At 30.9% G+C, this 17981-nt stretch overlaps 1 protein-coding gene across 1 annotated transcript in view; it reads left to right on the forward strand.

Annotated features, from left to right (window-relative positions):
- The window catches only part of LOC114344528 (zinc finger protein 501-like), a 36033-nt gene extending 19610 nt beyond the window's left edge, over positions 1–16423 (forward strand). Inside the window, exon 2 of the mRNA XM_050647175.1 lies at positions 12107–16423. Coding sequence (XP_050503132.1) covers positions 12107–12219 — 113 coding nt within the window. The 3' untranslated portion in view covers positions 12220–16423. The remainder of the gene's footprint in view (positions 1–12106) is intronic.
- Positions 16424–17981: the final 1558 nt, after the last annotated feature.

Here is a 17981-nt window from a genome sequence, read left to right on the forward strand (position 1 = left end):
GGAGTAGCAGTTCAGTACTCGATTACCGCGAACGCTCTTTTTTAAAGTGCGCATGCGAAGTAATCCTGGACTAGTTCAGGATCGTTACCGCGAACGATATTAATTTATGTACCATCATACCACGTTATCTCTGAAAGGTTAAAGTGCCCTCTCCTCAACAGTGGCATGCTGGCCATATAAACGAATCGGTGCAATCACCGAGGTTGCGGCCTTTTGAGGCCGGTCAAATAAGTTTTTTTCACAAAACATTTTAGATACATATAACAAAATTTAATTTGTAATCGAATAATATTAACAGAACATTTAAAAAAAAATAAATCTTTTTTAATTGTAAAATACAGATAAATAAATGAATGACTACACATATAAATGATTTGCTACAGATAGTATTTATTTTCATACATACAAGTATATTTATGGTTTTACAATTTCCTTCAAACATCTAATATGTACTCTACAGAATATAAAAATGGAAAAACATCTTTGTTCGAAGAAATTATCGAAAAACGATTTTATTAAAACACCTCGTTTTATAATGATATAAGTACTCTACATCCTAGAAATGTTGATACAATAAAAAATTGTATACCTTTAACGGCATTTAAATCATTTACTAAAAAATTAAGAAATTTTTATTCTGCCATATCTGCTACTGCAATTAAAGAAGAACTCGTGGAATTTTTTGATAAATTGATTGCATTAAAAAACAGAATTTTGCAAAATATTGAAATTATCGAAGATCGAGTTAATGATGAATAAGTTCACTCTACTGACAATATGAAGAATGATAATATTGTTAATATAAGTGATAATGAAGTTTTGCTTTATATGAGCTTAAAAATGATGAAATTATCGACGAATCTGCTCAAAAATCTACTTTAATGCGAAAATTAGTGATCGAGAGTTAAAGTATGTAGGTAATTATAAAAGTATGTTTAGATTATTGCGCTGTATTAACATTTAAATATTGTTAAATTAAAGTATTTGCACTGTTCTTACTTGTATTTTTGTACCCTCTTGTATAATTGATTTACTAAAATGCAACTTAATACACAATTAAAAAATTCCCAAAATTTTATTTTACTTTTATCTTAATTACATTAAATTCATATATAGGGTGTCAATTTAAAAAGTTGCCACCCCTATAATTTGGTTCCTATAGAAAATCTAAAAATATACAAAAACACGTCAAATTTGTTTGTGAGGGGACATTTTATAGATCAGTTTTCAACTAAATTACACTAACCCTCTAGCGGGGGCGGACACAACCCCCAAAATCTTTAATGGAAAGGGGGGTTGAGTGATACCTCATTTTAAAGGTCGTTCGATTACCTTTTCAAAAATACCACATACATTATATTTCTTTTCAGTAATTTTAATTTTTTTTTTATAATTAATTTTAATAATTAAATATCGAGTTCAGAACTCCAAAAACTTTTTTGGAGTATTGAACTCCAAATTGAATTTTTTTGGGGTGTTGAAGTATTTAGAGTATTTTTTTGAAGTATTTTTGGAAAAATCAAGTAAAACCGTAAAGATATTAAGTATAGAGTTCAGAATTCCAAAATTTTTTAGAGTATTGTGTCCTATCTTTCCATTAAAGATTTTGGGGGTTGTGTCCGCCCCCGCTATAGGGTTGATGTAATTTAGTTGAAAACTGGTCTACAAAATGTCCCCCTCACAAATAAATTCGACGTGTTTTTGCATATTTTTAGATTTTCTATAGGGACCAAATTATAGGGGGTAGCAACTTTTCAAATTGATACACAGTATATATTTAATTCAGGAAATTATGGTTTCTTTCTTACTGCATACAATATTATTGTCATACATGTGATAATGTTTATTATTTGTAAGATTGTTTGTTCTGAAATAAAAAATTTTGTATTGGGTTCTGTATTTCAACAGGGTGTCCTCTGTGAAGTCTCTATTGATGAATTTCACAATACCTTTACATGTTACTTATTAGGGATGAACAAGTCATATCCTTGATATTTTAACGTATTTGAGTCCAAAAAATCATTTGCCGCTTTTCTGTTTTTAAATTCCACACTGAGTCTATTTATCCCATTTTTATGAGTTTTAAAGATTTCATTTAATTTCAGATCAAAGATTTCTCTAGCTATGGCCAAATAGTTATACACTGCGATCATAAAAAGCGGGTCACTCGATGATTTATTCAAGTTAGATGTCTCGAATTTTCTAAGCCTGTTGTCCGATTTGAATGATTTTTTTAATATGTTATATTAATTATTAATTATTATTCTTTAACAATATCGCTATAATAATATTGTTGCTAGACAGGTAAATTGTCATTGTATACCGGGTTTAACACTCATAGTGTGTTTATTCCTCAAAGCTCGGAACACCCTGTGGAATGTTTTAGCATAGATAAAATATTGAAATTAAAACTCAATTGTAGCCTTAGGTTTTCTTAACATTTTCTTTTTTGCTTTATTGGTTTATGTTGGATAATAAAAAAGTTAGGTACGTTAACAACTAACCATGTTCTTCATCAATAGAGGGTGTTTCTAAATAAGCGCGACAAACTTTCAGGAGTAATTTTGCATGAAAAAATAATGACCGTTTGCTTTGTAAACGTATGGCCGCAAATTATTCGGTTTCGAGATACGGGATGTTGAATTTTTTCTTACAAACTGACGATTTATTTATTGCTCTAAAACCGCTTGCGATATACAAATGAAATTTGGTAGGTGTTAAGAGGTAGTTACGGCGCATTTTTTGAAATACAATTAAGAATTTCATATTCACCATTGGCGTGCATACGGGATGTATCTAAAATGTTTATACCCGTATGCACGCCAATGGTGAAAATATAATTATTAATTGTATGTCAAAAAATGAACAATAACTGCCCCTTAAAACCTACCAAATTTTATTTGCATATCTCTACGGGTTTTAGAGCAATAAATAAATCATCAGTTTGTAAGAAAAACTTCAACATCCCGTATCTCGGAAACGAAGCATTTGCACATATGTTTATAAAGCAAACTGTCATTATTTTTTCATGCAGAATTGCCCTTTAAAGTTTGTCGCACTTATTTAGAAACACCCTGTATTGATGAAGAACATGGCTAGTTATTAACGTGCCTAACTTTTTTATTGTTTAACATAAACAAATAAATCAAAAAAGAAAATTTTAAGAAAACCTAAGGCTACAATCGAGTTTTAAATATTTTATCTATGCTAAATCATTCCACAGGGTGTTCCGAACTTTGAGGAATAAACACTGTATGATTGTTACACCCGGTATACAATAACAATTTACCTGTCTAGCAACAATATTATTATAGTGATATTATTAAAGAATAAGACTATAACATACTAAAAAAATCACTCAAATCGGACAACAGGTTTAGAAAATTCGAGACATCTAACTTGAATAATTCATCGAGTGACCCTCTTTTTATGATCGCAAGTAGGGCTTACAATACCGGATTTCCGGGATCCCGAATACCGGGATCCCCGACGATTTTTTCCGGTATTCGATACCGGTATTTATAATAAAAATATTATATAAAAAGTGAATTGATGCACAATAAACTTTCTTTTAAGATATTTTTTGCTTTTACAAGAAATTATTTTTAAGGATAAACAACCAATATCATTGTAAAAAATATTTATTAAACACGTTTATTACACATATAAGTCAAGCTTTCTAAAAGTGTGAATGTCGTTAAATTTAAGGCGAAGAGTTATATCAGCTTCTACAACCAAATTAATAAATCTCGTCTATACAAATACATAAAATGAGTTATATAAAAATTCTTAAATATTTAAAATTAGACTACTTTATTTTATAAATAAGCCGTAAGATTTATTAATCAGAATTGTTTTTACATTTTCAGACCAATTTTTAATTTTTTTGTGTATTGTGGTGTATAAATTAGGCTCACTTATTTTATGAATTATAAATAATAATAATTGAAAATACCTATATAGCGGTCTAAATATAGAGTAATCCATATAAAATATTTGTCACAGTAAGTTAATCTTTGTATTTTAAAGTTAAATTAATTTACAAATAGCAAATTTCATAAGTAAAAGTACTATCCTATTATATGCAAAATTTATCCTAGAATCAAATATATACTTTTTCTATTTGCACATTTTTGTATCTATCTATGTATAAACAACATCTACTCATTTCAAAACAAAATTTAATAGGTTTCAAATATTATTTAATAACAAGTTGATATAACAACTGAGGATATTATAAATATAACGTGAATATTTTTTATTCATAATACCGGTTTTAATACCGGCATTCCGGTATTTGAAATTTTAAATACCAAATACCGGTATTGAGATTTTGGCTCGGTATTGTAAGCCCTAATCGCAAGTGTATTTATTTACCGATACAGTGGAATCTAGATTATCCGTCAGGGCTCCGGACCAAGGGTATGCCGGATAATCGAAAAGACGGTTAACAGAACATTAAAAAAAACTTAATTGATCAAACGACTAAGTGACACAATCAATGTTCGAATTTGAATCAAACTGAATTATGGTGACACACAGATATTGACTGTAAAAATTATTTTGCTGTGCGTTTTTATTTCGCCTTGCGATTCTAAAAATAGAACACTAATGCCTGGTTACACCAACAGATCTTAAGCTCCAGCTTAGCTAAGCTCTACTTATAGATAGGGCCTCCTTGAGTATCACTTACGTTGCACCATAATTTTAGATTCTTGGCTTATTATCAATTATATATATTATTATAATATTATGGTATTCTTATTGTAATATATTATAATTTTATATTATATTAATTCTTATGATAAAGAATCATACAGAAGTAAAAACTTCGTTTGTACAATGGTATTAAAACGTTTTATTAAAAAACATTAAAAGTCATCCAGAAGGATTTGCAAAACGTTTTTTTTTCTGGATCAGATCATCCTCAGTAAGTTCTGCTTAGTACATGAAACTATGGGCCATTCCACGAACATACGCCTGTTTTGGATTACTTCGACAACGAATATTTTACTGTGCAACATAAGAAGTACGAAAGTAAATGGCGCTAATAATTATTCCAATAAACAACAATGTAATTTGCAATTTACTTTCGTTCTTCTTATTTTGCACAGTAAGATATTCGTTGTCGAAGTAATCCAAAACAGGCGTATGTTCGTGGAATAGGGTATAGCAACTATTTGAAATTGGATACATCGAGAATTATGGTTTACATAATAATTGTATGATATTTATAGCGACTCCAAGTCGATGTTAGATGTTGGTCTGTGTCCATTGAACTGGCAAGAACCACAAGTTCTTGTCGAGCAGGGAACCATGTTGCCCTTTGAGCACTCCTAACACATTTAGTCTTGTAACATCGACTTGGAGTCGCTATAAATATCATACAATTATTATGTAAACCATAATTCTCGATGTAACCAATTTCAAAAAGTTGCTAGTTTCATGTACTAAGCAGAACGCACTGAGGATGATCTGATCCAGATCGAAAACGTTTTTCGAATCCTCTTGGATGACTTTTTAATAGTTTTTCAATAAACTTTTTATAACATTATACAAACGATGTTTTTACTTGTTCTGTATGATTTTTAATTATGGTATACAGCCAGCTACTGGGATTTTCCCATTGATTTTAATTCTTATGATATTCTCCACAAGCTTAAGATTTGTTGGTGCAACCGGGCATAAAAGCACGGTATCATTTATCATTAATCATTACCTATTTAAATTGAAATCTAATCCAGAGCCCTGAATAAGAACAAAAATTATTTACATAAAAAATGCGGTGGTGGCATAACTGCATGTGTACATTTTAACGATTTTCGTTTGGCTTATCGCAATGCTCAAACAAAATGAATTGGTGACTTAATTTTTACTTATGTAGTCAATATAACTTATGTATGGACCCTGACGGTTAACAGAGGTGACGGTTAATAGAGAGACGGATAATCGAGGTTCCACTATATTTAAATTTTCAATTTTGGATTCTACATAGACTTCAAACGGACCTTTATCATAAATATCATATGTAAGATGGGATGTTATTTAAGTTTATAGTTTCTTTTTTATCATTCACAATTATTTGTTTTTTGTTATTTCTTAAATTATTATCATTACTTAGATTGCCTATATAACTCGTATTTGAAGTCATTGGAACATCAAAGTTATTATTTTTTTCAACTAAATTTAAATCTGGGGGCCTATCACCCCAGACGTGTCCCTCATTTTTTAAACTACTTTGCTTTATTTATTTAATTTTTTTTTTAATTATTCTATTAAAGTGTTTTAATTTAGGCTATTAAAAAATATAATTTAAGAAGGATTATATTAATATACCTGACTTTCAAAAGCCGGCCGTTTCAGCAATTCAAATTCTGACACCACAACCTTGTCAAAAAATCAATCAAATTTTAAATTCCAAATTATTAGTTATTTTTGTCCAAATTTTCTCTGAATTAACGTCGTAATACAGTTCTTGGAGCTACGGGACAAAAATTATTCAGTACTCTTTTTCACTCTCTCAACGAAACGGACTTTTTCGGAGAACTCTGATATAAGTATTTCAACTTTGACAGTTTCTCGATGATTTTTTTTCTGTCTTGTTTGATTTGACGTTTGGATACTTAATCTAACCTCAAAATTATAAATAAAATCAATCAATTTGATGTTGGTATTTACTCAGATCACTCCATAATGAGACTTACATTACTCCATAATCAGACTTACACATAATGAGCATGTAGACCAATTAGCTAAAAATTCCCTCATCCATGGAACAGTAACCAAATATCAGCCCTGCATTCTAGATGCTTTTGCTTGTTTAAGAACTGAACAGATGAAGAGCTGGATTCTAGAATGCCCTGCATTCTAGATGCTTTTGCTTGTTTAAGAACTGAACAGATGAAGAGCTGGAAAACACACTGGGAAAGGTACTGTAACATATCAACAACACAATACAGTTTGATACAACCGATTATTCCGGAAAAACCTTGGTATAAGAATTTCACCCTCCCTCGCAAATACGTATCCACCATCAGTAGAATTAGATTTGGACATGCACGTTATCCTGCACATTTATTTAAAATAAACATATTAGATTCGAATATTTGTCAAGAGTGTGAGGTTAAAAGTGACTTAAACCACATATTTTTTGAATGCAAAAAGCATAAACACCTAACCAATCACCTAATTAAAAGAATTATAGACCAGAACATCCCACTCCCTGTAAATATTCTCTTTATCTGTCACTGAATAAAAAGAAAATTTTTGACTGTTTGGTATCTTTCTTGTCGGATAGTAAAATATTATTGTAATTAGTTATAGGTATTGTAAAATATGTTTAAAAAAAATTTTAAAAATAAAAAAATATAAAAAAAATTAAAAAAAATAAATAAAAGAAAATAAAAGATAAAAAAATTAAAGAAAAAATCACTAAGAGGATTTAAACCTCCGCGGGGTTGAACTGGGTTGACATCCTATCGTAGTGACAAAAAAAAACAACAAAAAACAAAACAAAAAAAAACTAAAATAAAATACAAAAAAGAATGAATTTATTTTAATATTAATATTAATATTTTTATTTGTAAAATGTATACACTATGTGTTCTTGATAAACATTAAGTAGTATAATATATTTATATTTTTTAACATAGTATGTACATTAGCTGTAATGAGTAGGTAAATAAGAAGTAAAAAATTGTAATAATATTATAATAACCAAGTTTCACTAATTGGCAATATCTTTAATACATTTACTTTTGATTGAGACTGGCTGAATGACCATAGTCCAAGCCAAAAAAGAAAAAAAAAAGATCACTCCAATAAAAAATCGTTCTAGCAAAAAAAGTTTGTTAGCAGTTTGTGGATTTAACATGCGCAGTAAAGCAATACAATAATCTGGTGTCAAAACATACAAAACTACATGCTAGAACAAACCTATCTTAGAAAAGAGTAGAGTACACTACTGCCATAGCCACCCTTTCTTAACAAGCCATGAAGTTGAAACTTGGCAACATCTAATGGTAGACCGGTTAATGGCCGGTTTCACAAAGTAAAGTTAACTTGTGGTTAAGAGATAACCTCAAAATTACCCCAAAATATGCGTTTCAGTTTCATAATTGTTACCTTTCTGGGTATACCCATAAGGGTAACCCACTCCAACCTCTGGTTAAAAATTCTGTGAGTTAACCATACTTCGCCGTTGACCTGAAGCTAAAACACATATTTTGGGGTAACCTCTGGTTATCTCTTAACCACAAGTTAACTTTACTTTGTGAAACCGGCCCTAAGTCTGTTAGTTCTCATTTGTTTGATTATTTGTATACAATATTCACCATATTTACAGAGAAACTGAAAAATTTTACAATGTTTCGTGCTACAAATTATAAAGAGCTTTAAAAGGTATGTTATTAAGATGATTCTAGTTCAAACAGCTTGTTTTTTTTGCAGTAAAGGAGCGAGACAACTGGAGCAGATTACTATGTTTATTTGCAAAGGGATGGTTTGTGCTTAGCAACGAATTCAGTAAAATGTATTTATTATTACCTTTGTTTAACATATGAATTTATTATTAACAATCCCAATCTTAAAAAATTATTTTTGCAAAACAATTATTGTCACTTGATGTTATTATGATCTTTGGTAATGAAAAGTTTACAACAGCATGAAGGATTTCACTTGAATTTTGAATTTTAGTGTGAATGTAGGGAAAATGGCTTCAAAGTTTATTCTGCTGTTATAAAAATTATGTGTAATATTGTTTTAAATAATTGTACAAAAATAGCAGCCATCAAAGTAATTAATCTACAAAAAAGTATAAAAAGAAATATAACGATAAGGGTGATAACAAAAAAGAAAGTTATCTACTCGAAACCCCAACAATGCACATCAAACATTATTAGCAATTGTGTTTATAGTTATTTTTAGCGATATTTTGCATATAATTTAAAATAAGATATTATTTATTTAAAATAAAGTATTTTACACATTTTCTTGTCATTGTTTCTTTTTTTGTATAATAAACGTTACTTACAAGGAATTACTTTTAATTTGATTAAATAATAGCTTCTAGTTAATATATTTTCCTGTTCGACTCAAAAAATACTATAAATTTTACTTGAATTTGTAATTTAAAATCGTGGTTTCGAAAGTCAGACTACCGACGTCATCAATTGCGACGTTGCCTTTTTCTCTTCATGGCTTGTAAAGTAAAGGTGGCTATGCTACTGGACTGAACAGATATCGATATAGATAACAACAGATAAAGTCCACTTTACATCAACAATAATTGAACAAGAAATTGACAACAAGTTATTCAAGGTCAAATCTGACTTATACAAAACACAATTCTACATCCAATTTTGCCGTGAATAAAAAGAAAATAAAGAAAATTGACAAAATAAAACATATCCAATTGTTCTATTTCATCAAATTCCTTCATTTTCTTTTACAAACCATACATTTTGTACACGCAAATTTGGCCTTGAATAACTTTGTCAATTTCTTGTTCAATTTATTGCTGATGTAAAGTGGACATAAGAGAATCGTGCTATTACCATAGATATAATAAAAATAGATTAGGCAAGGTATGGGCAGCTCTGTGCATCGAGGTGTAGCTCCGATATCAAGGACGTCATTGGTCAAAATTCACTTTGAGTGATATAGCCATCTTTCAGTGGCGGCTCGTCAGTGGAGGCAAGGGAGGCTCAGACTCTTTTTTTACACACTCTACACTGTTTTGTTTATCATGAATCGCGAAAACAACAAGTACAACTCTCACTATTATACAACGTGTAAATTCCATATTATCACTAATTATCCATACGTACGGAGCATTAGCATTAGAACGCATGATCGCGTCTCAGTTTTATTACATATTATTGTAGGCAGGACCCTGGGTTATCCTGAGACGCATGAACGGAGCACGGAGCCGAGAAGCCCAACAGTCTCCGTTGCTAATGCTCCGTGCAGCGCAGCAGGCGTTTAAGGAGACCCGGTCTCCTAACAGTGGCATCTACGGTGCCATCACACGCTGCCCGGAGATATACCAAGGGAGGCAGCATAGCTTCTCGGCTCCGTTGCGTGGTTGCGTGCGTCTCGGGACAACGAATTTTAGGGTCCTGACTAAAAATAATGAAAAATCTAAAAGTGCAAATTTTGTTATGAAATTTGGTATGTGGGGTTATAATAATATTTGGAACAACTTGCTCAAATAACTTTTTCCGATATCTCTAACTCAAAGCAAAATATCGGTAATTTATGGTGTTTTTGAATTCGCAGTAGGCCGCGTTTAGAATTAAAAAAATTCAGTTGAGTATCTTAAAAAATTTGAAGCTTCATTATGTATGGACTGCAAAACTTCAAATCTGTATTTATTTTGATATGCGAGGTATCTATTTACAAATAGATGGAATTGTTAACAAATAAACGACACAAACTTTGGTATTAAACTTTTACAATTAGACTAACTATTTTTAAAATGATATGATATCATGAAATTATGAATTAGGATGATATTATGAAATGTAAATAAAAAATGGTCAAAAAATGGGGCCTTAAATTACAATTTTTTTGCTAGTGCAAATTTGTCTAGATATTTTGCAGTTAGGTATAGCCTCCCCGATTGTAAAAATCACGAGCCGCCACTGCCATCTTTGTCTGTCACATGCACGGGATCGCTTGGCTAAAAGAGATAGACCACCGATCGACTGCCCGCGCGTTACACTTCTTTGCGGAGTATGCTTTTCTATCCTTAATATGGCTATTACACATATTCGTAATACAGTAAAGAATGGTAGTACAGAGCCATTTGAAAACCGAAGTAGGTTTGTCAAAATGACAGTGACTATTTCTCTATGTTGCCTAATCAGTTATTAATTATAATATTTTCGATTTCTTGTTATAGATAATCAATTTTAGTAGTTCCAATGTGTAGACATGGAATAAAAAAGTTTATTTGTAGAAAGTGTATTTTTTTTGTTCTTCTTGATGGCGGTACAGGCTCGTTTTTGTAATATTTTATTGAATTATAGAGTAATTTCCACATACTAACATATTTCTTAATTTAGGCTCTGTACCTGTACCGCCATTCTTTCATCTTCTGTTTTACGAATATGTGTGCAAAATAAAACAACAAAATATTCAAAATTAAAGCTGCAATCTTAGAACGCGTTTTCCGTTTTGATGACGCGCCGATGTAGCCTCTTAAGTAATTCTCCTAATAGCCACTCAGTTTTGAAAATTTTCCTTTCTGCTGTTTATGCATTAAGGCTGTATGATACTATGCATTTTCTTGTATCGTTTCTGATATGTCAAAAAAAATGCATAGTGTCATACACAGATACAAGAAACGATACAAGAATTTGTGTCAGGCACAGATTCTTGTACAAGAACTGCGCCAATTTCTGCGCAAAGAGCAAAAACGTAAAATCTGCTGGTAAAACATCTAAATATCATAATGGCGGCTGAAAATGAGATCATATGATTTATGTCTTGATGAATTTATTTATGTTTTTGTAGGTATTATTTATAAATCTTTTATTGATACTTAATATATGGACTACTGTTCTACTAATAACCATATATTTGGCTCCTAGTAAAGTTTAAACTATGTATAACTTTGGGTTTCATGTTGCATAATTTTTTAATAGAGGAAAATACAATAGTTCCTAATTTGGATAAAACTGAAGATAATTCTAATGCAAATATTTTAGCACAAATATCAAAACAAAATAAAAAACACAAATAATCAACAGTCAACGTAAAAATTCTAGTTAACATTAAAATGTTAAATTTATGTTTTTAAAAATTTATATAAATTTTATAAAATCCTTAAAATCAGCTGTAGACGCAGTGCTACCATACCAATGTAACGTGAACGTGACACAGGGTGACAAACAAAATTTCGACCAATCACGTGCCGAATTTCATACAATTTTCGATACAAGAACTTGCATAGTGTCATACGTCATACAGGGCACAAATGTACGTACAAGAAACGATACAAGAAAATGTATACAACTTTCTAATATCAGAAACGATACAAGAAAATGCATAATGTCGTACAACCTTTACAATTTTTTTATATAATTTGGTTTTTTTATTTTAGGCTTTCCCCAAGATAATGACACTTTGGAAATGACGGAAACAATAGACATACATTTATGTAATAAACAAAAAACTGTGAGCAGATCTTTTGAAGAAAAAACCATTAAAATGTAAAATGTCTGCAAAGCAATTTTCTAGAAAAAATTATTTCAATCAACACAAGAAAATTCAATCTGGAGATAAATTTTATAAGTGTGAAATTTGCTTGAAGCAGTTTACTCATAAAAGTTCTTTAAATGCGCATATTAAAAGTCACACTAGAGAAAAACCATACAAGTGTGAAATTTGTTTAAAGCAATGTAGTGAAGCAAGTGATTTGAAAAAACATTTGAGAGTACACACTGGAGAAAAGCCTTATAAGTGTGAAATTTGTTTTAAGGAATTTAGTCAAGTAAATAATTTGAAAGTACATTTGAGAGTCCACACTGGGGAAAAACCGTATAAGTGTGAAATTTGTTTTAAGCAGTTCACTTTAGCCCATGTTTTAAAACAGCATTTGAGGATACATACTGGGCAAAAACCTTACAAGTGTGAAATTTGTTTAAAACAGTTTAGTATTGCAAGTAATTTGAAAATACATTTAAGATTGCACACTGAGGAAAAACCTTACAAGTGTGAAATTTGTTTGAAGCAGTTAATTCAAGCAAGTAATTTGAAAACACATTTAAGATTGCACACAGGAGAAAAACCTTACAAGTGTAAAATTTGTTTTAAGCAATTTAATCAAGCAAATCATTTGAAAAGACATTTGAGAGTGCACACTGGAGAAGAACCTAACAAGTGTGCAATTTGTTTTAAGGGGGAAGTCTACTGTGACAAGGGAAAAAACAGACCGATTATCCGGATTTTTTTTTTCTAACAAAATATGACTCGTATGTTGTGCACATTACATTTTGTATACTTTGGATGACCCGGAAAATAGTGCGTTCCTTAAAGGTATGGGTAGAGGGCACCATGTAAAGCAAAAAACTCTTAAAACATTGTTTCTAAATGCGATCGTTTGACCAAAAAATTAAAATACATTTTGGTATGAAAATTAAAATCTGACAACTCTATGAGGTACGAAAATTTAAACGTAGACTTCTTTTTAGTAAACATACAACAGATAGTTTGGAAGAATCCTGTTTAGTCTCAATGCCGAAAATGTTTTAGAATCGTGAGTTCATTACCTATTATGTTATTATGTTGATTAGTTATGGCAGATCACTAAATGGAGAGGCTTACTATAATTTCTTTCACAATGTTTTGCCGTTATTTCTCGTCGTATGAGTGAATGTGTTCGTGAAAGTGTAATAATTATTTTCAAGTAAGTACAACTTAATTATTTTAGTTCACAAGTAAACAAATTACTGACACATTATCAATCTGATGTATTTAATTTCCACTGTAAACTATGTAATTTAGTCAAAGTCCTCGGCAACACATTTAAAGCTTACTAAATACATAATACCAACTAGTTCAGTTAAAATATGTGTTTTTATGTTAAAATATGTATACTTAATGCGTTTAAAATTGTGCAATAGGTATTTCTTAACATTAAAAAAAAATTATAGTAAACATATAACAAAAAAGACAAATAGTAAATACATTAAGTACTATTAGGTTGGATTATTTTAAATACATGTACTGTAAACAACGAACTGTCAATACGGATGGAATGGGCAATAAGTGAATTTAATGCGGCCAGGATGAGAGTATAGTCAGGGAAGGATAGAAGATAATCGCCATCTTTCGTAAACAAAAAAATTGATAGGGGCAGTCAGGGTTGCCAGCTTGGGGTATTTTCCCATAATTATGGAGTAATTTAAAAGCATCTAGAGGAATTTTTCTAAGCAGAAATGGTGGGGGGGGGGGGGACAATAATGACGGATTTTAAGGGGTCATGGTAAATTAAATTTGCGTATATATATAGAACTGTATATTATACTCTCATATAATCGAAGACGATAGGACCTATGAATTATTTCCAGGGCCTTCTGTTGATAAGTACTACAATTTTGGTTTAATGTTCTCTACATTTGACCACTAATTTATTAAAATGCGGCAAAAATTTAAATGTAAGGGGTTTGAGCTTCAATTTGAGGGAATTTCAGTTTCTTAGGCCCGCTTGCTCATTCGGAGTTCAACTTTAGTTCATCGCCATAACCGAGTTCAAGGCATGAAGTGCGTTGTACGGTGGTACGCACTTCATGTCTTGAACTCGGTAATGGCGATGAACTAGAGTTGAACTCCGAATGAGCCAGCTGGCCTAAGTGGGGGATTTATAAAATCACATCTGGCAACTCTGGTGGTATCTAGTTGTAGAAAATTTTCCCTGGCATGCTCTGTCTCTCTCTCTAGGACCTCTCACTTGTATTTTGGCCGCAATCTCGCTTCAGTGTTTGAATGGGACGGGGCCATTCCATCCGTATTGACAGTTCGTTGACTGTAAATCACAAATAAGTTCTTATTCTACTACTACTACTACTTTTACTATCTAAGCTGTTATTATTCCGTAGTGCGTACGATCGCGATGTTGCCAGGCAATTTAAATTTCTAAACATTAAAATACAGGTATATGGAATGTAATATATTTTTTTTGGAAACGGTTAACTTTAGAAAAAAATGGTATAGGACTTTTTTGTTATAAATTGTGTATTCTATCCATACCTTAAAGAACGCACTATTTTCCGGTACACCCTGTATAGGTTAAGGCACCCGAAAAGCCAGGGGGGCCACTGCCCCCCTGCCCATGGGTATGTCTGTCGTCGTATTTTGTGAAAACTAGTGAAAAAATTTCCGACAACAGTTTGTATATATTTACCAGTGTAAATTGCTAAAATGAACTCCATACAAAAACTGTTTGCAATTTATTTTATTAGGTATTCTTAAATAAGTCATAAAAATTATTTTATACTTTAAATATAATAATAAATATTTATTAATGTTCATTAAATACAGAAAAATAAATTATTCTTGCAAATATTGTAACAAAAAAAATCAATTTTTTATTTATATTATGTAAGACATTATAGTATATACGTATTACATACTTAGAAATTCCAAACATTATTATTTACAAACACAAAACAATAAAAAATTGTAGATGTTATGCAGTAACTCATAAATAAAACAGTGTGAAATAAAACATTTTCTACAAATAATTATCAGAAACACAATTCAATCCTGATGATATAAATATTTTGAATATCAATTAGGTATTAGATACAATTTGAATAATATGGAACAAATTGGAGAATGATATGCATTAAGGATCCCCCAAACCGACGCGAAAGTTTTGCGACGCGAATTTTCCGTAGCGGAACATTCGCTGGCGGAGCGGTAGCGGACAAGGGTTCCCCATATTGACGCGAAAGCCGACGCGACTATTCGCCATACAAATGTGAACAAATTATATTTTTAAATCGGCCAACAGGTTTAGGAAATACAAGACATCAAAAATGACCAAATTTTTAAGTGGGCGTAATCTCTATGCAATCAAATTAATAATAATATTATAATGAAAACTTATCATTTTCTCCTAATTCTGACCCTATACTACTCCAGACTTTATCCTTTTTTCTTATATTTTTATAATCTTCGTCCGTTAAATCATATATTATAGGATATTGTTTAACAATTTCAATGAGTTTTTCTGTAACAACCATTTTAAAACACGCGAAACTACAACGGTAGCGGAAAAAACCGTGCATGCAGCGTTTCATGAAAGGAACGCTGTTCTGCCGCGACCGTTGCGGATTCCGCGCAAAGTGGTCTGAACACCTTCATAATCCGCCGTGAATATCGGTTCGCCGCGATTCCGCGTAGGTTGCGGTTGCGAAAGTTTCGCGTTGGTTTGGGGGATCCTTTACGATTGAATTAAATGCATTAGCTATTCTCTCCGTGCATGATTGACGCGACACCTAGCTTAGTCGCCTGAAATTTTTGGCGAACACAATTTGACGTTAAGCATATGATACACATATGACATATTTGACGTTAATGTAATATTTATTTACCATTTTTGATAAAATGTATTATACAAACAATAAGTTCAAGTGTCAAATAAACGTCAAATTAAAAAGCAGATATTAGGAAGTTTTCTGAAAAAATATCAATTTTAAGGGTTTTTCTTCACTTTTTTCGTTATAGTTTAGTTGTCGGTGTTAACATTAATTAAGTGTACATAGAAAGAAATTAGGCAGTGTGGATTATTAGTACCTATCAGATTTTAACATTAGCTGAGTCTATTGAACGATTAATTTTATGGTGTGTGTGTAACACAAAATGGAAAGAGATGACGATAGGAATATACCATCAGATAGGGGAAGGAAAGAAAGTCAGTATGAAAATATAAATAATAAAAACAAAACTGCAATAATAAGGTAAGCGAAATATCTATTGAAAAAAATTCTTATTCAATCATTATTCGCCAAAGTTGTCATATTTCGCCGCTACGGGCGCTGGCATAGTTTCGTGTATCCCCACCATGGTCACGCACGAAGCGAATAATGGAATTATTAACTGTAAAGATAATAATAATATATATTTGTAATATACATAGTATGGTGCAAATGAAACGAAGAAATTCGGTATTTCGTAAACCGGCGACTTTACGGAAAAATCAAGAAAAAGGTCGATTTTTATTTATAAATTATGATATTTTGGCAGATATATCACACAAGTGACGTCATCTCCCTGGGCGTGATGACGTAATCGATGACTTTTTTTTAAATGAGAATGGGGGTCGTATGCTAGCTCATTTGAAAGGTTATTCAATTCTCTATTCAGTAATATAAACATTAACATCGTTATTTATACAGGGTGCCTAAAAACAATTTTTTTATATTAAATTAATTTACAAAAAAAGAAGAATGTATGTAATTTATTTAATTCAAAATACATTTACTACTGTCAGAAAACAGGAAAAAAATGTTTATTAAAAAAATTAACATTGCTTTTCGCTTAAATTAATTGTTCAAACTTCCAAAAAGTAGGTGCCAAGCAGGAGTTGGCTTGAACATTGAATTTAAGCGAAAAGCAATGTTTATTATTCAAATAACCATTTTTTTTCTGTTTTCTGATAACAGTAAAAAGTATTTTGTATTAAATAAATTACATAGGTACATTCTTCTTTTTTTGTCAATTAATTTAATTTAAAAAATTGTTTTTGGACACCCTGTATAAATAATTATGTTAATGTTTACATTACTGAATAGAGAATTGAATAACCTTTCAAATGAGCTAGCACAAGACCCCTATTCTCATTTAATAAAAAATCACGCGTGTGATGTATATGCTAAAATATCATAATCTAAAAATAAAAATCGACCTGTTTCGGGATTTTTCCTTAATGTCGCCGGTTTACGAAATAACGAATTTATTCCTTTCATTTACACCATACTGTATATTATATATTTATAATATTATGTATAATTCATAAAACACTTTGAAATAAGTATTTTTAAACAAAATTTAAAACCCACTGTATGGTGATGTTAATATGCCCATTAGGATATAACATTTTATGCCATTAGAACAGTGATTTCCAACCTTTTTTAGCTCGAGGCACACTAACTTAAAAACTGGTTCAGCCACGGCACACTTGGGTAAATATTCTCTATAATAGTGATAGTGAGTATAATCAAATTTCGCGACACACCTACAGGGACTTCAGGGCACACTGGTTGGGAAGCTCTGCATTAGAAGGATCTAATTCATGTAAAAGAATATACAATATTTATAATTAAATGTTAAATCGGTAATATGAAAAAGCCAAAATAAATTATTTTATCACAAACAATTTTGTCATTTGTAATCATTTGTCATTTATAATCAGTAATTTAAAAAGAAATAAAAAAAGAGCATCATAAAAGAGAAAGATCCTGTGTCATTTT

The sequence above is a fragment of the Diabrotica virgifera genome, chromosome 3 (genome assembly GCF_917563875.1).
Source record: "Diabrotica virgifera virgifera chromosome 3, PGI_DIABVI_V3a".
In the NCBI taxonomy this organism is placed as follows: Eukaryota; Metazoa; Arthropoda; class Insecta; order Coleoptera; family Chrysomelidae; genus Diabrotica; species Diabrotica virgifera.